Raw genomic sequence first — 24,904 nt, forward strand, 5'->3', positions numbered from 1 at the left:
ACAAACTAGAGACACAAGGAATTATGCGCAGATAAATAAGGAGTGGAATAGAAAAAGAGAAGCTAGGAAAACAGCACATCTATTTTCACGCAGCATGTTTGCTTATTTATGATATCTAAAGGCCTGGTCTGGTCTGGATGCGTGGCGGGGGCTGAGGAAATAACACAGCCAGCCTATTGCCCTCAGCGTCCGACTCCCAGCTTTCATTAAGTGTCATTACCAGTACTTTCCAAAAAGCTGGCCAGCCTGAGACCTTACATCCCCTCTGCAGATAGTTGTCCATGCATATGGATGTATTTCTGATCCCTCTTATCCGCCACTGAGGAGGGGGAATTAGGGCAGCAAAAGGCAGAGGACAGAGCTTAAAGGCGGCATCCATATCTGACTGTTATGGCAAAGATGAAGCTATTAATTCATCTCATAGTCAGTTTTCATGCTGCGCTTGTCGTTTTCAGAATGTCACTCACATTATCACCATAGATTTTTATTTTATTTACTTACATTTTCATGACCATATGGGTTATTTACACCCATTTCTGACTGAGCAAAAGTGTTTAATGTTCTTGCGAGGAATTGTATTTTCGTTTCAGCCAGTGTAAAATATCTATGCTATTTTAAATTGTGAATGTCGAGCAGCACGATATTCATTAGCAATTTGCTATTGTTGTTCTGTTGCTTTGAGGCTGTCTCTTGATTGATGGCAGAGCTTGTTGTGTTTATTTGTATATCGGGGTCTGAAAAATTCATATTGTATGCTTTTTCGAGCAGAAGTTATCGAGATTCGGTGTAAATGGTACTTGGGATTAGATTTTCACAGCAGATTGCTGTTATTAAGGAGAAAAAGCCTACCCCTTTGAGCAGTCATCTTCCTGGGAGGCAATCCATTTCTCTTTCACGCAGCCCCGAGTGCCGGACCAGGCTCTTAATGCACTGAAGCAAAAGTGCTTCGGTCCGCAACCTTTCACGCCTTCAGCTCTCCTTTATGTGATTGAATAGTTAATAACTATAAGTCGCCTTTGAAAACTTTGTGCCTCCATCCTTCTGAGGCACTGCTTGTCTTTTTGTTTGCTTGGTTGTTATACCTGCCCGCTGATCTGTCTGTCTGCATGTCTGCTTGCCCCCGATGGCAAGTCGACTGTTAGCCCACCTCTTCTGCACCAGCCCCTCGGACTTTTATCTTTGTGTCCCACCTGACTTGCAGCCTGTGTGTCTGGCTGTCTTGGTTTGTACATCCGAATATTGAGGGCTGTGGATCCCCCTTTTTTATCTTGTGCTTCCTGTTTATCTTCCTGTACATTTACACAAGCCGACAGACTCCCTCACACAGCTTATTAGCTCATCCCACGCTCACAGCTCTGGCAGAATGTGACCCTGCCTAATTGTGTACCATGCTCATTTGTTCTCCCTGCATGATGTGACTATTGCTTATTTATTCTCCCCAGGGCTTCCATCCCACATTAAAATGATTGACTCATTTCATTCACTGCACATTTTCAAGCTTTATTTGATAAGCCCATTTCTCTTGGCATTCAAATCTTTCCTCTCGCGATGCTTAAAAGTTCTAATGTCACCGAGGCATATTGCAGTTCACAATCGGGTTTGTTTCTTCAGCTAATTATCTGAGTTGTGGAATAATTTTGCACGTGTGATGTTTTCTTTCCGGTGGAACTGAGCCATACAAAAGGCTAGACATTAACAATGCAGTCAGAATGGCTGAGGAGCCAATTGTGTACAGCAAGCTGGCAGACGCGGTCAACAAGAAGCTTAAGTGGGATTGGGATGCTGTTGAAGCTTAGCCAGAATAAGCAGAGCAAATTTGCATTCTGTTAAAATTTCTGTCTCCTTACAGACCTGTTTTCCAAATGAAAACGCCATCAACCAATCATGTAATAAGGGAATGTTTTGACGAAAAAAGGAGCCTAACAACCTTTTGCAGTCAAGGGACTTTGGCAAAATTGTTAATTTTTGTGATTTTCCTTTTTTTCCCCTGTTGACAGTCAGTGTTTCCTCCCTGAAGTGTCTGAATATCGACCAGGCCTCAGTGACACCACACCTGCTGGAAATTTCAGGTGATGTGTTTGTGTGCAATGAGATAGACTGTAACAGGCATGTACAGTTAAACAGTTTGTATTCCTCTAAAAATGGACCAAAATGATATTGAAACTCTGTAAACATACCAAGTCATAATACAGTATTTTAAACTGCCTTTGAAGCATTTTCAGTTCACTAATTGTTATGTTTTGCAAATAAGTGCATTCATTATCTTGTTAAATTTTGCACAATATTTAAAGCTGTGTTACTACTGACTGAGAAAAGATTTTCTGCACTGGTTAAGACAATGTGACTGTTCTTTTCATTTGTGGTATTTCAAGAAAGGGTTCAAATTAAATATTTAATAAAAATAAATAAATAAAAACTTTGGAGGGAGAGGATCCACTTACAACCAGAACAAAAACTGGTATTACTGCTTAAATTACAAAATTGAGTTTCGACAACAGCAAGTAAAAGAAAACAGAGTCCCAGCCTTTATAATCTGTAAATACAGATGAAGATCTTTTGTTTCTAACAGCCTTTTGTGATCTTTGATCATCCAGTTACTGGAATGTTTCTTGTTCTTTTGCAGGTATTTGACTACAAGAGGAATGCTGATTGCAAGAGGAGAGAGGCAGCAGATGAATCAAAATCTCATAGCCTTTGTTTTTTATCTGCTATTATAGTTGCAGAGTTGGAAAACTTTCTTCTGAAGACCTTATCCCTGAGGGGACTCTGCCCTTTGGAGACATTTCTAACATTTTGGAAATTACTACGATTGAGAAGATTCTACTTTTAGTATTATAATGACCTTCAATCATCAGTGAAAAGAACTAAAACATGTTCAATTGGTGTAATATTAAAAAATACATAAAATGAACAGTGAATAAAGGCTGTGAAATCACAGTCACAGGCTAATTGTTCTGTGAAGACTTTGAGTTTTTCTGATTAATGTCAGAGTACCTTAAAGCACTATGTTGTACTTTTATCTTTTATATATTGATCTTTATTGTGATTATTGCATTTCTGTATGTTGACATCTACAAAAGAAGGTATGCTTAAGTAGCACCCAGAAACTACTCCTAAAGTAAAATGCCCACAAGTCAAAACAGCCAAAATCTTAATGAGTCTGGCCAGATAGAAAAGGAATTTCTGCAAAATAAAAGAATAATAAAGGTATCAAACCCTTAACAAGTCTACCTTTGTTCTTCCACTCCACCCACCACAAGCAGGCATCGCTGCAGCTCTGAGGGCAGCTCTGAGAGTTCCATGCCCATCGGCCTTCAATCACTTGGGATGTCTGAGTTTGACAGTATAAAGTCTTTCTTCTAGAACAAAATAAGACCCCTAAGCAATAGTGGATGAGCTGTTAGTAACTATGCACTCCATGGGGAAGTAGATCAAGCTTGGTAGTACAGTACACACAAAGTGCTGGTTTGGGATAAGACAATGGACCTTTGAAAGCAGGACTGGATGCCACAACGCTCCCCCATTTCTTGCCATTTGATTCCCTGCAAATGTATCTTTGTTGTTTTAAAACTGACACGAGTAAAACAAAGTTCCCCCCTTAATTTCTACAATAAAAGTGTTCAACTATGTAATGTTACACAGTTTTCCCAACAAATTTGTAAGTGTTGCTTTCTACCAGCAGCAGACCTGCAGGAGAAGATTGTAGAAAATATAAATTGAATTTTAAAATGGTGTGAGATAGGAGGTCAGTTATAGACTTAGTGGCACTATGGATGGATTTATTTAGTATTAACACACAGATGACTTGGTACCTTTTCGTGGTTGAAGTCATATTTAAAATACTTCCAGCATTAATGTCAATATTCAACACTTTGAGTGTCCGAGAAAACTAAAACTTACCAAGTATTGTTATTCAATACCTTGGATCTTTCCATAATATCATGTTTAGATGTGATCTTTATCCTTCTATATCATGCTATTGATATCCTGCAAAGGATTAACTGATATTTGCCAATACATGGACTCATAATAAATAGGAATATATATATATATATATGCAGGTAGTGTCGGAAATCTACACTACCTGCAGATTAGTGACACGTCATGCAGGTGTAGTGAATATTACTGGGCCAGAGCTCAGACACAAAGATTAAGATGACACTTTGACATAATGACATAGGCAACTCCTATTAGGATTTTAAAACTTTTTAGTTGTATACAGTTAAAAGTTGAAAATAATTGATACCACTTGCAAATTGTGAGTCTGATGATAAATTTAATGTTTTACATCATTTCATTTAGTCCCAAGCTGTTCTAAAGTTCCATAATTATCCTGATTAATTGGGGGGAAAATGTTTGTATCAACTCAAAAGGTGAAAAAACCCCATTTCTGCATAAAACAAAAGCGCTGCAGCTCCAGATTGTGTCAGTGTGTGACAAGTAATCAAAATAAATAAGAAAAATAGACCTCAACACCAGTCTGCTGAGAACTTTGGTCTTGGGAATGATTACAGTGATTTCAAAGAGGGCTTCCAGCTTCAAAGATTTTGTTGCAATGGATGGTCAGTGACATCACTGACCATATAGTTCGATACTCAAATAGCGTCAATAAAGAGAAAATGAATATTCATAAGCTAAACTGTCAATTGGCAGACCTCAAAGTAACTTAAGTATGCTTAAGTGGTAAAGGTGAAATACATGTATTACTCATCAGAAAACATTTGTACTTTTTCACTCTGATTGTATCCAACCAGCCGTCTTCTGACACAAATAGTAACCTTCTGTGTAGTTTCTATTTTTAAACATGTTGTGGCAGTCCTTTAATGCATGACATGGAGACAAATATGTTAACATAGTATACTGCTGCACCAAAAAGGTTAGCAGTGGGTGTGACATTATTCCCAGACCAGGATTTTGTGGGGTACCAAATTGAGCAAGCTTTAATAAAACACACTATATATTTATTTAATTTTTAAAATAATTATATTTGTTGCAAAGTAAGAAACATATCGTTGAGGCAAAAAGTATGTACTCGTCTTCGCGGGAAGTTTTTGTTTTGTTTCATTTTTCTTATACATCCCCTGCTGTCTGTGTTTATTCAGTTCAAAAATATCACAGTTCAGTGGTTTTAATCTCTTTTCCCCCCGTGAACATGCTGTTAGTCACAGGGATGCAACACACAAACAGGCATTAATGCTCCAGCTGGCCATCGCACACTGATTTGAAAGCCACTCTATCACAAAAAGCAGTTATAAAGTGAAGGACAGCTAACAACGAGCATACATGCCCTCCCGTTTCCATCATAAACCACACGTGGGTTCAAACCCGCTGAACGTAAAGGACTACAAAAAACAAGGGGTGAGGTGTGGGGCTGTGTAACATTCAAAATTCAATCAAGTGAAGGCCATCTCCAGCAGGGTAACAGCATGTGGAGGCAGGGAGGGGGATAAGGGCGAACTCAGCTGAAGTTTCCACTGGGCCCGCTGAGCTCCTAATGCAGCCTTGGATGTAATTGGGTCCCAGAAGGCTGTTCATTATTGCTGGTGAGCGAGGCAACAAAACAAAAAAAAAGGGGGTAGTGGGGAAAAGAAAATGTCTCATTCTTTGCTCAGTGCCTTTGTCCTGGCAACATTATGGGACACGAGTTAATTAAAAGAGCACTTGATGCCTCTGTTTTTCTCATCAATCTCGCTTCTGCTCTTATTAAGTTTGTAATGGCAGTGGAGCTCGTCGCTGTCAGCCAGCAGACTTTGAACCAGCGGGAAGGGCAGTTAACATGAGGGACAACTCATTTCAACAAATCTCTCAGTGGTCAACATCTAACATCAGCATAATCTCTTCATCAAGTCTCGGGCCGAGAATATGTAGTCTGCAGGGGACAGATGCCTCTTACGTAGCGGCAGCTTTAATCATCCGGGTGTGGCAGAGGAGCCTGTTTAAGAGGCGTGGTTCTGCACCTAATCCTGCAGCTCCTATCCACACCGCCTTGGAGGCCATTTTAATTCTCTCTATCATTACAGGGCCCTTCTCCGGAAAGCTGTAGTAAAGGTGACTGCTGACACTGTCATTCACAAGGACTATTTCAAAATGTCAGCCTGTAGCTGAGATTTGTCTCATTAAAGTTGGTGGAGTCCATTATATCCGTCCCCTCCTCCACCTGCCACACTCAATCAAGAAAAACTCAGAGAACCGAAGGGGTTGAGGGCACATTCATAATGTGCTTATTTGCATGAGGGTTACGGCAGACAGATGATCACTGACCAACAAGAAAGGAGTGAAGCGGTGGGATTCAGCTGAGACACAAACATAGTTAGTTACTGAGCTCTTATTTGTCTTTCCTTCTGGATCCATGCCAGTTGGAAAGGCAGGTTTTAGCAGATGCTTCGAAGTGCAACTGTGATAAAGACAGCCGAGCATCATCCAAGCTTTTGTTCAACAGTCTTGTGACCTGAAGTTTTACATACAGCTTCGGCAAATCCAGAAACAAGATACATCTTCACATTGGAGGCATTGAAAAGCACAGGGATCACATTGGTAGATGTGTTGCGTGATCTGAGAAATGGGAGGACAGATGTGGGTTTCTTTTTTCCTTTCCTCTGATTTTCCTTCACCTCTGCTCAAAACTGTGGAAACAAACACAGTGGGAATTTTATTACAGCCATTAATATTGTGGAGCTGTATTTTTATGTTCCCTTCTCTTTGCAAAAACAAGACCTTAGTGAGATGAAGGTTGTTGAAAGAACAAGTTCCAGAGTGCAATAAAGTTTTGAAAGTTGGTTCACTGAAAGTTTTTTTTTTTTTTTTCTCGCTATTGTTACAAGGAATTGCTTTAATAATCATTAGGCTCCAGCTTTTTAAACTTTTTTTATGTTGGTATGTTCACTCAAAAAAAATCAAAACAAGCATTTTTGGAGACCTTGTCAATAATTAGATGAGAGAGAAGTACCTAGAGGGCTATATAAAATCATTTACTGTTTTCCTAATGTATAATTTGTTGTGGCAAAAACCAATTAATTTTAGTCCACATAACTTCCCAATTGATCATTATCCACAATTATTTGTTGAAGTCTTATTTTCTCTACTGCCTAATTAAGGTTGTGGCAGAAGAAAATAATTCAGTTGTTGGCATGCTGGCATGTGCACAGCTGAGAACTTGTAAATTAATCACCCACCGTTGTTTACTCTTGCTTGTGCATCTGTAAATATAAATCACTGAACCTGCAAGTAGGCAATTTATGGGGTAAATTTGCATCGCTTTCACTTATTAAGTTATCATTTGTGCCACCGCAAAGCCAACCTAAACGTGCCCACATTAATCAAATATCACTAAAAAAAAAGACCTTTGAGAACCTAAAATATTAAATCAGATTGTCTGAGATTACAAAACGTACGTAATGTTTATTTTCTTCCATTTACATCAATTGTTAAAAGAAGCATGAGATAGAAGAACAAACACAATGTTTACAATTTAGCCACAGCTGCTTTATATTTCAGCCAGGGATGAACCAATCAACTGGGCACAGTTCAGAATCAGATGTCCTTTCTTGATCATCTGCTTTTTCCTCTATTCCTTAAATGCAACAAAATAACTCCCCCCATTTTCAGTCTTTAAACACACCAACAATCAACATGTAATTTTTTTTTTAGATGAATAAAAGCCAGATAAAGGTAACACATTAAAGCTAAATGAGGATTTTTTTTTTTTTAGCTCTTGCATTTTCTATTGCTACTTTTATCAAAGAATCTGCACCACATTTCCTCTTGCAATTCTTTAACAAATAAAAAGAGAAGAAAAACTGGTTTTACCTAGGAAAAACCTGATTGGTGCATCTTTAATCTCAACCACCTGAGAGAGCAGGGAAGGGAGTCCATCAAAATGATTCACTTGAAAACTATTTTTCTTCAGCACAAATTACAGAGCAAAAGGTTTGTTTGTGTTTTTAAATTAGAGCCATGAAACTGTAACGGCTAACATGAAGAAGTAGCAATGCTGCAGTGCACTACTTTGTTGGAGCGAGTTCAACACCAAGAAGAAAAAAGGTCAACCATCAAAGCCTGCATGACAGTTGTGTGCATTGCCATCCAGCTGTATGGGACAGTACAGTTCGAATGACGCTTCAGTCTGTGGAGAAGCCCTTCAAGGTGATAAACACTGTTCCACCCACCACACAAGAACTACTACACAAAGAAGCAACACTGAATTTGTTTGTTTTTTTAGTCTGACAACAGAATTAAGAAAAAAAAAAGATTTTAGTACAACACCTAGTGTAAAATAACTTTTTGTCAAGCAGGCAAATGTCAATGTTGAGCATATAAAAAGAGAATGAACATAAAAACAGTGGTTCTTGTGTTCCTTTAGTATCATGTGGCCGCTGAAGGTGGAGGGAGGTTCAGTGTTGTTTAGGACTCATACAAGCCTTATGCAAGTTCTCACTCTTGTGGCCTACACATGAACTGCAGAAGAGACCGGAGGGAGATGGAAAGTGAAATGTTTTCTTTTTTTGTGGATGTTGTTGTTGCGCTAGTGTGGTCCAGATTTGAATGGCAGTGTCTTCTAAGAAGTCGAGGTGAGTTTTACAGTCCAAAGCGGGCCGGGGTGTGTCTGGGTGTCATGGGTGCCTCCTCTCTTCTCCCTGGTGTGCAGATTTTCACTGCCCTAAATCAAGAAAGAGGGAATAATAGCACATGAGACATTTATTTACTGAAATAAAGTCATATTTATCTGCCTGCTTCATTCTTCTATCCAAATATTTCTTGCATTGGAGACCAGACTGGAGTTTCAGAAAATAAGTGGGGAGGAGGAGGCTGTGTTTGTGTAGCAGGATGGGAACATTTAAGCAGCAGGACAGGAGAGTGAAAAGGCAGAGCGGTGTCTCAGTGGAAAGTGTTGGGACATAGACTCTGATGTCTCTGACAAAACAATCCATCATCTTTAATTACGTGACAATGACACTGCCCACACTTCCCTCATGTCTCCCTCTTGCCTACATACATGTAGCAATTACACCATCAGGGCTTAACCTCCTTTCTGCCACTGGGGGCTTTTTCACCAAAGCTATTCTTGTGATATTCTGGGACCCCCCTTAATAACTTGGCAACCGTTCTCTCTGAGCTTCACCATTAATAACAGGCTGAATTAGCTGAACAGCAGCAAATGTGTCTCATCTTCCAGCATTTTGTTTGAAAACTTGGTTTCTGTGAGTTTAAGTCAAATTTCAGGTGTTTTAAAATCTATTTTGACCTAAATTAAGACCTAATAGATTTTAAAACCTATATTTAACTTAATGCATCAATCCATCCATTCAAATTTCTGTTTTTCTGTGCATGTCTAAAGTGAATGAACAGTGCGACAAGAATGGTTAGATTTTTGTTGACCCTAAACACCAACTGATGCCTTTCTTCAGTCTATTGCTTCTCTACATCATGGGGCTTCTGGTGTAAGAGCCACCATCTGCAGCAGGAACTACAAACGTTGGGATAGACAAACATCTCTCTTCAAGAACAAAATAATGGAAGCAATTAATGAACAAATACTCATCAGCTAATGAAATTAAAACATCTGCAGAGGTTTCCTGAGCCTTCCTGGGTCAGGAGCTCTACACTCAGAAACTGACTGTTCACAGACTGTTGTATCCAAATCTATTCATAGAAAGTTTAAAGGAAAGAAAAAGTGTGTATGTAAACCATAATCATCAAAAATAGCAGAAATAAAGGTGTCTAAATAATCTATGTAATAAATAAGTTTCACTTTTTGAAAAGAACGATAGGAAAGATTGAAATTGTCTATGATATTCGATTTATAATCACATTTTATCGATTTTCCAAGTGCCAAAATATTCCCACCCCTTGTCGCTCCTGATTACTTTGGGAGATTGTTGTGGATCCCTCTATAGAAAAAATACTCCACAACTGGGTACACATCTCTCTCGTTAAGCGTTGCAACACTGGGTAGAAATGTATCTCATACTTTCCCAGAAATGCCTAATTTGCCTTTTCAAAACAATCCACATCCATTTAAGATTTTACTGTATTCCTCCCAACATCGATAAATAAATTGAGCTCAATTTATTTATATCAAAACGAAAAAATGCTGAAATCTATAGGCATAAATTTAATATTTTTATTTGTGCAAACATTGTTGGTATAATTAGCTATTACTATTTGAATCAGATTTAAAAGAATCTCCCTTTAAATCTAGTCCAGAACAACAAAGACCTCATTTCCCTTTCGTCACACAAAATGGTTCTATATTTCTGCCCAGCTCTAGTCGCTGGGCTGTTTACTAACTGATAGGAGGAAGAATGATGATGAGCAGCTGCCGGATCAAGGGAAACCAGATCAAATATTCCATCCTGGTAACAGGGAGCTCAAACAGACGGCACTAGTGAGACCTGCAGGAGGACAAAGAACCAACACACACCCAAGAGAGCTTTCAACTTTATTACCAACTTCCCCCGCTTAAATCTAATTTTTAATCCTAAGACTCCAGTGTGATTATTTTCAACGTATCTGTCACACTAAACTCGGAGCAGATAAACCAGCTGATTAATTAACAGTAAAAGTTCTTTTTAAATCAGTCTTTATAGCCCCATTTCTCTGTGTGAGGCTCGCAGATGGGTGTGAAATTAATTTTTTGGTTTAATTTGAAAACGAACGTTCCCCTCCTTTTCTCTGTTCTGCTGTGGCACAATTTAAATTGCTGCAGTAATGGGGGTCAGCCTGGAGTCAATATTATTTCTTTTTGTCTCGTCTGGAGGGACCAGAGGTGAGACAAGCTCATCACGAAGAGTGAGAAAGGTGGAGTCGAGAGAGTGGGAGAGGAGGACGGCGACGGCAGGGTGGAGACGTGGGTAGGCAGAGAGGAAGGTAAATTAAACCTTTCTAATCTTGACAGTGCATGGCAAATGAGAGGCCGAGAGGAACGCCTGCTAGTTGAGGGCTATGTGGTGAAGACGCTTCACTTACCTCACACTGCCGGCGTTGCTCTTTTTCTCCTGCTCCTCTCGACGCGCCCTCAGCTGCTCCTGAGCCAGGACCATCTCCTGCTCCATGTTGCTCAGCTCCTCTTTGGCCCGCCGACGGTTCTCCTACAGGAGCAACGCAGACAGGTGGAGGAGCACAGGAAGTATTATTGTGTCAGTGGGTAGAGTAGCAAAATGTTCCACTGTGAAACCTGCGTCTTGGCACTTATGTAAGGGTTACTTTGAGAGAGTCCTCCCAACAAGACATTTGACAGAATTCTCAGACCCATTCTTCACCTGTAGGGCAACAGCAAAGCTTCACTGCAACTGCTTCTCCTTAACATGGTGGATGTTGACCCTTGAAATTCTCTAAAGCTGTTATAATGCCCTCCAAATTTCCCAGATACAATGTTTTGTACCACCAGTGCAAAGTGAGCCTAACTAAAACACTATAGATTCAAAACGATGCATAGAGATGCGTAAGAAAAACATGTCAGATTTCGATCAACTGGTGCAGCTAATATTAACTGATATTTATTGAATTTCAAGCTTCAATGAAATTCAATAATGTAATATATTGTGCAGCCCTACTGTAGAGTATATTGAGAGAAGTGAAAGATGCACATATTAAACCTTTATGCAACTATTTGAACATCCTTTTCCAAATCCATAGTTTGCAACGATCACTATGATTCCATGAGATTTTGATTCCAGGAATTCATTTTGAATTCATTTTGAGAAAAAGTAGCGTAGGATAAAATATTTTATTAAAGAGGAAAGAGCTTCCATTCTTTTACATCTAACTTCACCATGTCTGTATAGATTTACTTTCTTGGGTAAAGATCTTCTCATGTTGAGGGAACAGCACAAAATGTTATTGCTAGGATAATAACCTTACCCCAGACCTAAATCCTAATATACCTTTGTAATTAAGAGGTTTTATATTTTTTGGCAGTACTGATCACAACCCTTGGATATATGTAACAAGTAGCAACAAGGGACGTGTGAAAATTTGCTATTTATAAACGATATTACCAATGAAGTCACAAATAAACAGTTCTGCCATCATTTGGGAGACAGAACATTCTTGCACACCTTCACTGATAGAAAAATATCTATAAACATTTTACTTTTGTATTGTAGGCCAAATTTGAAAATAAATGAGCATCAACCTTTCCCAAACGTACCTGTCTGCTCTTTCCTGCATGTTTGATGCTGTAAAACATGGGTCCCAGCTCCGCCAGCCACTCTCCGTCCACAGCAGTAACACACTGCATGTACTCCTGCAAAACAAAGCACACAGTTCAAACTCAAAAACATCTATAATTGATGTTTTTAACTTTATCGTTCTTTTGCTTTCGCATGCGTTTACCTTTGTAGTCATCACAAGCTCATGGTAGATGATGTAGTCGGGGGTGTAGCCCATACCAAACAGGGAGCTGGTGGGGTGGAGGTGGCATGGCATGCCTGTCCTCACGTTCACATATTCACCAATGCCCTGTGAACAAATATATGCATAAATAACTAATAAATTGCCATACAAGAGTCTGTACCGGAGTTTAAATGTGCCTGCGTTTCAGGGTGCACCATAAGGTCAAAGCAGAGAAGGTCATGCAGGCTAATATGCTTCTCAACTTGGCTTAGACAGCAGAAGAAAAAAATCTAAAGTATATCCAAGTTTAATATGATTGCTTGGTTTGGCTGGCTACTCGTAAGTCAAACTGAAAACCATGATTATATAGTCATGACTTTAAATTCCCTTTCAGATTTTAGCGTTGTATTAATGTGAGGCCAGGGGGGATATTTCACCACTCTGTAATTATGCTGCTATAAATCTGCCACAACTGGCCGCCGCTGGGCCTAACATATTAACTGAGGAGAACCCGGAGCGCAGAGAGTACCTTGAGCTTGGCTGCCTGGTGGAAGTAAGCAGCACAGATACACTTTCTGATGATGTCCCAGTCTGAGCCACAGGACATAAGGTTCATCTTCTGCTGAACCATGATGTCCTTTAACTGGGAACGCACCTCTCGCACCTGAACAAAAAAATACAATAAATAAAGGAAACGCATTGGAAGTGGAAGTAAAACCAATTCACATGGCTAACAGATAAAAATCTACACTGGCTACATGATGTTATAAAGGACTACATGTGAAAGTCACATGAAATGGGCTGGAAATGGAAGTATTCACAAATTAATCTGTACAATTCACACATAAAAATATTGTCCAGTGGGAATTTAACAAGTTTGGATGAATAACACACAAGTCTGACCTTGCGCATGGCCTTGGTGTGGATGAAGTGATCATTGCACCAGATGCTGGAATAATTGTTGTTCTTCCACTGCATGTAAACGTTCAGGTATGTGAGGTGGTCGCTCTCAGGGACTGAGAACTTCTCCCTCACCTGGTCGCTTTCTTCCTCACGACCCTGAAGAGGCAAAAACGTTTTTAGTTCAAAATAGATCTGAATCTCAGAAGGGAATAAAAATAGTCACACAGCTAAAATTCAAAAGCACATGCAGATACGTTGCTATTCTGCACTAAAGGTGAAAAGATGAACAGATTTAGTGAACAATGTGTGAAAATCACTTGTGCATTCATCGCTAAAATTACCCCTCCTAAGTAGTGACACACGCACGCACACACACAAATTACACACTTAATCTACATTACTGCAAATTCATACTAAAATGTATGCCTGTTGGGTCATAACACACAGTATATGATGAAATGTGGCCCCCAGTGTCCAGATGTGACACTCTGGTTGTTTTCTTGTCTGAGTCTCACTTTTAGTTCAAACAAATAGAAAGCTACTAAGTACCAGCTAGCAAAGCACAAACCTTAGGTCTGTAAAAGATGGCTGGCACAGACAACATAGAGACGATGATGAGGATGTCTGCACTGCAGCCCATGTCACAAGACACAATAAGCATCTTTGAGAGGGCGGGGTCGAGTGGAAACTCCACCATCAGACGCCCTGTTGGGGTCAGAGCACCTGAAGAAAAAAAATAAAAACAGGTATAACATTACAAGTGTGAAAAGGAATGTGAAAAATGCTGGAGAGACAAACATTAAGAAGACCGACATGCTTCTTTTCTATCTAAAATCTGCTGGCATAAAGGAAGCATCACCATTATGTGACATTGATCTATCAGGAGAGAAGGAACTGCTGACAGCTTAAAATACTTTTGGCAATAAAAAAACCCCATGAGATTAAAAACTTTACCGTTTCTGATTCAAATGATTAAACGAAAGAGTCTAAGAAGCTTATGATGAGGAAAAGCAAAGTAGCAGAGCAGCCAGTTTAGGGCAGGTAAGCCTTAATCAGAGATAATCTGCTGTTAACACACCATACAGAGAATCATCAAAAGTCTCCTCTTATTCTCAAATCCCTAAATCCCCAGGAATCTGGCTAAGGATGAGATAGAACTGAGACCCAACCAGTCAAATAAAACACGGGATCAGAAACTAGGCAATTACTCCCCTGGCTAAACCTCACAACTAACTCCTCCAGGCCCGTCTGTGGAGTCAGCATCATCGGTGCAGCATCCTGCCTCAATTTGTAGCATCATTATCAGTCTGGGGAAACCCAAAGTGCCACAAAGAGGAGGAAATAAACCCTAAGAATCTCAAACTTTATATCATCATCATTAAGCAGCATTTCGCCTGCTTACTGTACATTTACAACCAACTACAAGGATGAATGATATGTCCATGGTAAAAATGTTTAATTACAATAATCATATTGCTATCAAACTATATTTAGTAAATTTAAATTTAAAGATTACAGAAATGTTAATTAGCAAAGTAAGAGACACTATTAATGCATAAAAAAGCAAATTTATTCCCTCCTGGGCATTTGAGTTTCAGCGTTTTTTGTTGAATGCCATCATATGTTTAGTCTCACAAAAAAGATCAAATGTTTGCAAAAGATGGCCAAATCCTCCCGTTCTGGATATGAAGTAAACAAGATAAGTGCAGTATCACTGACAGCCACTAGAGGTCATCTACAAGCCATCTATTTTATTTTTTTTTTACCCCTCCAACAGCTCTTTTGTGGGCTCTAGTGTCCCTTATATGAAAGTAGGCTGACTGGAAAGGGGGAACGAGAGGGGAGAAGACATGCGGCAAATATCGTCGGGTCCGGGAGTCGAACCCGGACCCGACGATGGGTCGCGCTATCCCCTACGCCACGCCCCTACAAGCCGTCTTTTCTCAAATAAAACACCACGTGAATAAATTGCTCCCAAAGGTTAGTGTGCTGAGCTCAACTGAATCATCATGTTAGTGGTCACTGTTCGGGTCACTAAATGAAAACTAGATCACGTGATGATTTTCTGCCAAAACTACCACTTTCCAGTTCAAAACTTTTACCCAAACAGGATTTATGCTCTGCAAAAATATTCAATTTGTGAAAAACAGAGTTTCAAATAACACATGTAACATTGTAGTGACAAAATAAGGTATTATTAGAGGTTTATTGTTGTATTGGTCTATAATTTCTTGAAATCATACTTGAAAAATTAAGTTTTAAATAAAATTGACTATTTCTTGAAAGGGATAAATACATTTCAGACATTCTTGTTTGAACCAGTGAAAGATGTGTCTTAACCACAAAAACTGAAAGATGCAACTGATTCGGTTTAGTTTTTCCAAGTGAAGCCACTGTTGACCCACCTGTGTTGTCCAGAGCTCCCAGGATCCAGAGCTGGTACATGGAGTTGAGCATGTTGTCCTCAGGCGGTGGATCCATGAAGTGGAACAGGAGCAAGTCCTGGACCCCCAGAGACTTCAACAGCAGGACCACATTGGCCAGGTTGGTTCTCTGGATCTCTGGGATGGTGGTGGTCAGCATCTCATTCTTATAGGCACTCTGAGTGTAAAGCCTTTGTGGAGGAGAAAAACACCAAATAAACTTTACCACCGTGGAGGACATCGTACTGCTATCTTTTTCACTGATGTTTTTTAAGGAAATGGTCTGTTTTTGTACAAATATACAACACAGTTTGTCAGTTTTTCTATTATCTAATTTGTACACTTTGTAAAATCTTCATCTACAGCTGTGGCATAACTGTATAGTTTTTCTTACATTGTATGTTCTGTATGCTGTATTTTTTTATAATTGTACCAATTTTAAGGTATATCTGTGTACTTTCTCTTTGGTGATGATATACTGGATTTTCCCATTAATGTTCTATTCTAATAATTTTATAAGGTGTGAATGTTTCATGTGTGAATCCCTGCCCAGACTCAATGAGCCATCTCACGCATTCACAGCAACTCAAACACATCAAATCTGCTTAAAGAAAATCGGCCTGAGGTTGTTAGGTTTCTGGAAGGGCAAGTGGATGAGATTTATTATAAAATATGAACTTTCAAAAGTAAAATACATATCAGTGTCACAGTCTTTTCTGTAGGCAAAAGAAATAGGACCCCTGTGACATATTTGCCCAGTTTAACTAGATAAAAATCCTCAGGGAATCAATGTCCACTCTCTTCTCTGCATTTGCATCGAACAATCAAAGAGGGAACCAAATAATTACATTTGATTCACACTTCTTAGTAAGAAAGAAATCGCAATTAAACACCCTTCCCTACATAATTTACAAGTAATTTTGCTCTACAAGATTAGAAAAAATAACATTTACATTTATACTTAAAATGCTTCAACAAGTTCTACTAGGAAAAAATGGGCAACTTTAAAAAACATGAATTGAAAAGCTTAGCAGCAATTTCAGCTCAATGGCTACATGAATTGCATGTCCCCTTTAAGAGCTGGTGAAGGCTTGAGAGTCACCTGTAACACTGGCCTGGTCCTGTACGTCCGGCTCGGCCGGAGCGCTGGTTGGCATTAGCCTGACTGATGGGGTAAACCTGGAGAGCATCCATACCGATCCGAGGGTTGAAAACCTGTCAAATTTCAAAAAGGGGTCGAGTGAGTAATTCATGCTGAATATTGTCTCTATTAATATTGTACACAAAAGGAGCAAAAAATGACATCCAGGCTGTAAGTACCTTAAGTTTGCAATAGCCTGAATCCACAACGAACATGATCCCATCCACAGTGAGCGACGTCTCTGCAATGTTTGTGGCAACAATGCATTTCCTAACACCATCTGGAGCCTTACGACGCAAGATCAAAATAAAGTCAATACAAAGAAATGTAGCACACAGACGAAATGCAAAAAAAACTAATCAGCTGTGGTGATTGAGGCAAACCTTCTGGAAGATCTTCGCTTGGAGATCCGAAGGAAGTTGTGAGTAAATGGGCAGCACAGCCAGTGGAGGAGCGTTCTCCAAGTCTTCCAGGCGTTCCACGATCTGATCCGATGTTACCTGCAGGGAAAATGAAATCACATGCAAGCTGCAGATACGACTACAACAAAATGTACGTGTAAAGCAACTATTTTACAGTCAGAGTTTGAAGAAGTTAAATTATGTTTCACCAATCAAAGAAATGTGTTTAAAACCTCTTAACTTGTCAGTAACAAAAAGGTGTAATTAATAGGTAATAGCACTTGACACATCATCGCTGCCAGATAATTTACCTCAATATCTTCCTGTCCAGGCATAAAGATCAAGATGTCTCCCACCATCCCACTGAGGTGAATCTGCAGAGCCTGCTTCACTGCAGCCTCAACATAGTCCTCCTGTGGGGTCTACACAATGCCAAATAAAGACAAAATAAATAATAGAAACAAATGATGTTAAGAGCCAACTCAAACATTCTTCTAATTCACACCCTAAGAAAAGATTATATTCTAAATTTAAATCGATATTTTCCACTTTTCACCAAAGAAAAGATGAAACTAAATCAGGCCTGCCGACCAATGCGATACATTTCAAATTGAAGATCAATGTTTTCTGTACTAAAGTTGGAAGTTTTAACTTTTTTCTTTTAAGAAAATTACAAATGAATAGGAATTTCTGTTCTTGATTACAGTCAGTGAAATTTCATCGTGTGAAAATTTGTGATTTTAACATACCTTGCTGAACAATATGTCAACTGGAAATGTTCTTCCTGGAATATGGAAAATAGGCACATTGCCAAAAAATGCTGCAAATTTGTCCGAGTCCATAGTAGCAGAGGTCACAATGAGCTTCAGGTCAGTTCGTCGAGATACAACCTGGCATGAAACAGCAAACATGACTGAAATTAGAGCTGAACATTTCAAAAGAAAGTTTTTCAATCTGCACATTATATGTTTTTTTCTTTAACATGTAACATTAACAGTACTGACCTCCCGCAGCAGGCCAAACAGCACATCTGTGTTGAGGGAGCGTTCGTGAGCCTCGTCCATAATAACTGCACTGTAGTGGTCCAGGTCCGACTCCCGCAGAGACTCCCTAAGCAGAATCCCGTCAGTCATGTACTTTATCATCGTTTTCTCCGAAGTGCAGTCCTCAAAGCGGATTGCGTATCCAACCTATAAGGAAGGAATATTCAAGATGTTTTCTTCCTTCACCAAATCAGATGATACCACAAGGCAAGTATTGAACATTGTATGATATTTGTATTTAAATAACATACTATTTCCATGTTTCCCATCATCCCATGATTTTTCGTACTATGATCTTCATTCTGTTCACACGTCAAGAACCACAAATTGTAGTTTCCTTTTCCCCCACTAGATGGCAGTATTGTATTACAATAACTACTATGTATATGGCTCAAATTTATGAGACAAATTATAAAACAAACATTTTTTTTGTAAAGCTAAATTGTTACTTTGTAATGCAAACACCTATGAATAGCTGCCACTTTCATTTCCAATAGAATATTTCGCAATTATTGAACACAGATTGCGGACTTTTGAGTTCTGACACAAACTCAAAAAATTAAACATCAGATTGAGACATAACTAAAAAGAAATAATAAAGCAGTTTCCAGGAACAATGTCTAACTTTATAAAACTAAATATTGTTTTCTAAATACGTGTACTTATTATAAACAAAAGGTGTGTAGCCATCTAAACTATAAATGGTATTTTAAGTGCAGCTTCTGTAGAAGCCTAAACTCTCCAAATTCTGATGATATCCTGAACCTAGACTCTTTTAGCTGCTTATTTTTTCCTTCTTCATCAGTAGAAATGATAGAACTTTCATCTGAAGGCCAGACAGAAACAACCTGCATTCAAGTCTAAACCTGGAAAAATTGGTTACTGGATATTTAATCCAGCTTCCTGTTCCGACGACAAGCCCAACCCACTCTGCATCCTGTGAGAAAGCAGCATGAGGGAAACGTCAGTGTGATAACGTAGACCCAGGTTCTGTCTCACCTCCTCTCCGAGGTTGGTGCCGATTTCCTCGCTGACTCTTTTGGCCACACTCATGGCAGCCACTCGTCGGGGCTGAGTACAACCCACCATCCCGTAGCGAGTGTAGCCGTCTTCATGCAGGTACTGAGTCAGCTGGGTGGTCTTACCGCTACCCGTTTCCCCAACAACAATGACGATGCTGTTGTCCCTGTAAGTTGCAGTTCATGTAATGATGAAACGGTTACAATAACGGTAAAGAGCTGACTTGATTTAAAACAACTTTTCATAAATACTGTGGATGAAACATGACTTAAGGAGAGCAACGACAACATTATATCCTTGAGTATCGATACCTTATAATATTGAGAAGTTGCTGCCTGACGGCAAAGATAGGCAAGTACTGCCTCTGCTCCAGAATGCTCTTCTTCTTAGCAAAGTCACTGCTGGCTTCACTCTTCTCCTTCATGTGCTCAGCAAATTTCTGATCAGCCCTGTGCAATATGAAAAGATAATTTATTAACATGAGAATTTTAAGAAATTCACACAAAAATATGTTTGAAAGCTAAAACTGACAGTCCATTCACCTGTAGTCTACTTTGCCATCCTCTCCCACCACTTTGCCTCCAGGTTCTTCATCCTCTTTCTTCTTGATACCCATTATATCACCTAACTTGGTGCCTGCCAATTCCCAGTGTTTGTGCTGTGCCTGGAAAAAGATGGAAAATTAATTGGAAGACTAATAAAATATTAGTGCAGCCTCTAATCAAAGAAAGAATTACATTTTCATAAAAACTCTTAAGACACAGAGAACAGAGCATCAAATGTTAAGAAAAATGTTTAACAAATACGTAAGCCACAAAAGGTGTAACAAATATTTTCCAGTAATATCAATTGGTAAGAAAAGACATAAATTTAGCAAACTTCTATTTTGACATAAAAATCAATCATGATAGGCTGTTCACTTATAATTCCCCCCTGTTGTTTCTTTTGCTTAAGGCAACAAAAAATAAACTAATCATCTGGGGTTCGTTTCTCTTCTGAACTGCTGTTATGTATGTTGGTACACTCCTAAAAACAATCTTTTACAAAGTGATGTGTCCTTTCCTCGCTGCAGACCCAGATTACCTTTTTGCGTTCCTTTTGCTCACGATGTTTACGGACAAGCTGGCTTCCCTTTCGAGAGATGATGGCCATGTCAGAGGTGGGATCTTTCACAGGGACGATGGGCTCTGGCTACATAACAAAGAAAAGAATAAAAATCACACATGCATACAAAGAATGAAAAAAAACATGTAATTCAACAAAAACAAACTGCCACGTAGAAAGCTTTTTTTTATAAAAACACATTACACATCAGAATATTTTCAAAATTAGGTACATCTATAAACTTTGCTGTAAATGTGATAACTTTGTTAAACTTTTTGAGTTGAAGAAGAAGAAGAAGCAAGTATGAAATAGATTTTAGAAATCACAGAGCCGTTGAAATCTATAGAAACTGATCTAATTGTTGGTTACCTGCTTAGTGAAAACTATTCTTCCATCCAGGAAAGGAGGAACCAGATTGTGAACCAGCAGGTGAACTTTAGCAGCGTTGTCTTCCTCAAAGTCTTCATCCACCTCCAGCCTTTGCACAACACCACTGGTCAACATACGGTTCGTCTCCCAGCGTTCGTTATCCTAAAGGAAGAAATGAAGCAAATCTACAAGTTAACTCAGAGCTCCTGCAAAGTGTTATTGTCAAAACTTAATACATTCTCCAGACTCAGATTCTCAGATTATTCTAGCTGTTTTAAAAACATAGTTTTAGTTTAACTTTATCATCATTACAACTCATGAAACAAAATAAAATGAAGCTGATTTTATATTCAGTTGCATAGTAAAACCGCTTTGCTGGTAAAACAGTCTTTCACTGTTAGATCATCACGGTATAAATAAAATCTGTACTAAGCAGACATACATAATCTGGCATGGGTTATCATACTTTTTATACTGATCTTCCTTTACTCAAATCTTTAGATCTATTAATCCTTTTAAGTTGGTTGTGAAGTTAAAAAAACAAAACAATGCCATGTCAGTGCTTTCTTTAGCATATAAAATCAAACCAAGTTTAAGAACACAAATTCTAAGAGTGTTTAGAGGGAAAAAGAAAGAGAATTTTTAATAAGTGTCCTTTTATCTTCGGTTTATTATACAAACTGAATTAGTGTGGAAGCATTTAAATGTTTAGTCTGGCAAATAAAAAAGGGAAGGAAGCCAGGTTAAACAGGCCCTCTTCCAAATTTGTACTGAATCGAAGGAAATTAGATGTTTTTTCATTCTCAATTTTCCCATATCTATTCAAACTTAAACATTTTCAAATTCAAATTTAGCCCAAGTTTATCTGGAAATGTGCGGTTTTACCTCATTGATCTGTCGCTTCTGAGCAGATATTCTTTTTTGAGTCTGCTTCTGGAGGATCTGCTCTCTCTTTTTCACATATTCTTCAGAGGTGGAGGTGAAAGGGTTGTGAAACTCATCATAGCCTTCGTCCATCATGTACCAGTCTCTGTCAGCTTGCTTTAATTCAAAGCCACAATAATCGATTAAGCTCTATCATTGGCAAACAAGAAATATGTTCTGCAGTGTAACTAATATAACTAGGAATAACGGCATGAGTCTCACCTTTTGGTCCTCCTCCCACTGTTCTTTCTCGTCCTCATCATCAAAAGCTATTCCTCCCTCATTTTTTTTGCCTAAAGGAAACACAAATAAAATTGTATAATATTCTGTCACCAAATATTGCATTGGAATACAAAACAACTTGAACTTAGACAATAATACCTTTCCCTTGTGACAAACGAGGTGTGGAGCCTAAATGCTTCCTATCATTGGCCCACTCGTTGTACTTGTAGGACGGGGTGGGCAGGGGTGTGTCATCAGTGTATCGGCCTCTGACTGATCTGAAAAATCACAGAAGACAAATGTTCCTGAGCAGTTGCACATTGCACAAGGGGCAGGATCACAATTTTAATGATAATTTTAATTTTAAAAAAGAAAAAACGTGAATCATGAGGAGGTAAAAACGGTAAAGTTAGGAAATAAAAACAATATCTGAAAACAACAACAGGACTAAGATTTTCAATTTATTGAAAAACAGCTGGCCAGTGTGAAATTAAAGTAATAGTAAATGCTCAGGGTCATGCAAAATGAAGTGAATGACAGTTACCTGTCCCTCCTCTCACTCTCTCGTCCAGAACGATGGCTTCTTTCAGAGCGATCGGACTCTCTGTGAGAGGGGGCAGGAGATGGAGACTCCCACTGGGAATGCCGTGAGCTACCATAACCACTATCGTCCTCATCCCAGTTAGATTGGGAAGGTGTAAAAGCATCTATATAAAGACAAAAGGAGTTGAGTGAAACAACTAAACAGGAACGTTTTAAATTTTTGTTTTATATGAAGACAAATAAAACAAACTAACCTCGGGGGCGATTCTGTGGTGTCGCGGGTTCGTCTCTCTTACTCCCTCTGCTGATGCGTTCGGACCAGCCATCTCGCTGTGAGCGCTCACTCCTCTCGCTGCGTTCCAAGCGCTCCGACCGGCTGCTACTGTTGCCCCGACTATGTCTACTGTCTCGATCATCTGTCAGAGAAAAGGGAAATTCAAGGTAAAAACGGGTAAGAAATTAAACTTTCGGATAATGTTGATCATGCAACACAACCAAGTAAACAGCACAAAATTCACAAAGCACACAGATTAAGTAGGCTTTATCAATGTTTGAACTTTTTTCTCATGTTCCACACACTAGACTGTAATCAAATGGCTGTTCTCATTAAAAACATAAGTGGTTTAAGGAATCACCTCTCTCACTCCGTCTCTCCCTTCCTTTATCTTTACTCTTCTCTTTGTCTCTGGTCTTGTCCTCCTTGGAGGAGGCAAAGACTCCCTGCTCACGCCTGTCTTTTTCCCGCTGCTCATGCCGGCGTCTGAACTCTTCGCTGACGCCTCCAGGATTGGAGGGAGTCTCAGAGCCTGTAACACGGTACTTCCTGCAGGCAAAAAAAAAGATACATCAAAAGTAGTCAGTCGCAGTTACTGTGCGAAGACTTAATCAAAACAAAACAGACATTCCTCCAAATGTTTTGCTATAACTTACCTCTCTTTCTTTGTGGCACTACTTGTATCATCATCCTCCTCATCATCAGACCCAGAGTCACTTTTACTTTCCTCCCAGTCTTTGTAGGAGGAAACTTTTGACTTCTTCCTGTTTCTTTCATTGCCATTAGACTCTTCTTGCTCTTTAATCTCCCGCTCCTTCCTTTTCTGCGCAGCCAGCAGGTCCAAGCCCAGCAAAGAGGTGCGTGGTGTAGGTGCCCGAAAAACATGTGGCTCTGAAGCAGCGCTCTTCTTCTTTACTATCAGACCACCAACTTCAGCACCTGGCTGAGTCCCTTCCAGCCTATGCATGGACACATCATCGTCATCCATAATCTATGGGAAAATATCAACATACAGATCAGGTGAAAATCTGCCATTCTATTTGACTTTTGCTCGTTAAAATCAAAGTGTTGCAAATTTATTATGAGACAAAAATGTAGTTAATACACATTAACATTAGGTTTGGGCAGCTTGAAATTGGTATGGCCCAATAAACATTAGTAATAATACCGCAATCTAATGAAATCTCTATACTTACATCAAAACAGAAAACAAGTTAAGTTTCTCACCATCCAACAGAAAGTGAGACTCTAAAAGTTGGTTCTCCAAGAAACTATGGCTCTGATTTTGTAAGAGTTAAATGTCACATGTATTTTTTGATTTTATTCTACTCTTTTTTTTTTTACACAAGAATTAAATCTAGGCACCAAAATAAGTACAAGCGCACACACACAACCAGAACTCCCTTCTCCCCAGAGTCTCCCCCCCCCAAAAAAATACTAAAAACTCACATAGACATATCAAATCACTAGTTAGTTTTGGGTCAGTTATAAAAAAGTCAAAATGAATCACTGGTTTAATAACTTTAAGAAATAAGGTTAGTTGCCCTTCAGTTTTTCTCGAAAACATGCCACTTATCAACTTTTTAAACTCAAATACATTACATTTGTTCTGCAAATTCAGCTTTTAATTGAGCATGTAATCGCTATAATTCATTGTAGTATTATATCACATTACTATAATTTACATATTCCTGCTAACCACAGCATTTTAAAGTAAAATTAAAGTAAAACCATCTGCATCAAATTCAATCTGTTTCTGAGTAATAATGAATACACCAAGGCCACGTCTTAATAAGATGATGTAAATTCCCAGTGTCATACCAAATATAAGCATTTAGATCTACATATTAATGTTTAAAGTATTTCCTACAGCCCAGTATAAATAGCTGATGAATCGATATATCTTACCTTAGTTTGAGAAGCTAATGTTAGCTAGTCACAATAAAAGCAACAACACAGAAATAGCTACGTATTCCCTTGAGCATAAAAATCCAAAACCTCTTAAATAAAAGTCATTACTTCTTAGTGCTCTAGTGACAAGAACGTACAGTGGAAATACAGAATTAATGGCGTCCTGGAAAATAACTAAATCGCTTTCGTAAACCCAACGCGTATGTTTACAGACAGGGAAGCAGCCATATTTCTCAGTTTTCTTCTGCCGCTGCAGTAAGCAGAAAAGACGCGCTACTGCCACCTACAGGGGA

General features: G+C 39.0%; 1 protein-coding gene and 1 long non-coding RNA gene across 3 annotated transcripts in view; one reads left to right on the forward strand and one right to left on the reverse strand.

The window, feature by feature from the left end:
- The window catches only part of LOC114142825 (uncharacterized), a 62,251-nt gene extending 54,016 nt beyond the window's left edge, over window positions 1–8,235 (forward strand). For both annotated transcript variants that reach the window (XR_003595111.1, XR_003595112.1), the window contains 2 exons: window positions 1,998–2,069; window positions 2,624–8,235. This is a non-coding gene — a long non-coding RNA (uncharacterized LOC114142825). The remainder of the gene's footprint in view (window positions 1–1,997; window positions 2,070–2,623) is intronic.
- dhx38 (DEAH (Asp-Glu-Ala-His) box polypeptide 38) lies at window positions 7,473–24,862 on the reverse strand. The gene is made up of 27 exons (XM_028014304.1): window positions 24,609–24,862; window positions 23,357–23,691; window positions 23,062–23,249; window positions 22,681–22,842; window positions 22,428–22,590; window positions 22,043–22,161; window positions 21,884–21,954; window positions 21,623–21,778; window positions 20,738–20,899; window positions 20,348–20,455; window positions 19,807–19,928; window positions 19,576–19,713; window positions 19,244–19,430; window positions 18,206–18,391; window positions 17,951–18,091; window positions 17,513–17,623; window positions 17,184–17,300; window positions 16,980–17,087; window positions 16,762–16,874; window positions 15,642–15,850; window positions 13,805–13,959; window positions 13,237–13,392; window positions 12,863–12,997; window positions 12,334–12,459; window positions 12,149–12,244; window positions 10,966–11,087; window positions 7,473–8,656 (listed from the first exon to the last, which is right to left on the reverse strand). Exons 2-27 carry the CDS (start codon window positions 23,686–23,688, stop codon window positions 8,575–8,577), a joined length of 3,765 nt encoding a protein of 1,254 aa, XP_027870105.1. The 5' UTR covers window positions 23,689–23,691; window positions 24,609–24,862; the 3' UTR covers window positions 7,473–8,574.
- Between the last annotated feature and the right edge of the window lie 42 nt (window positions 24,863–24,904).

The sequence above is a fragment of the Xiphophorus couchianus genome, chromosome 4 (genome assembly GCF_001444195.1).
Source record: "Xiphophorus couchianus chromosome 4, X_couchianus-1.0, whole genome shotgun sequence".
Classification (NCBI taxonomy): Eukaryota; Metazoa; Chordata; class Actinopteri; order Cyprinodontiformes; family Poeciliidae; genus Xiphophorus; species Xiphophorus couchianus.

What these genes read in the sequence shown, in the direction of transcription:
- dhx38 (XM_028014304.1), bottom strand. Translation starts at nt 23,688, where the DNA reads ATGGATGACGATGATGTGTCCATGCATAGGCTGGAAGGGACTCAGCCA. An exon ending in GAGAGTGAGAGGAGGGACAG is followed by an intron (nt 22,162 to 22,427) that starts GTAACTGTCATT and finishes GTGATTTTTCAG; the next exon opens with ATCAGTCAGAGGCCGATACA. An exon ending in GATGGCAAAGTAGACTACAG is followed by an intron (nt 19,714 to 19,806) that starts GTGAATGGACTG and finishes CATATTGCACAG; the next exon opens with GGCTGATCAGAAATTTGCTG.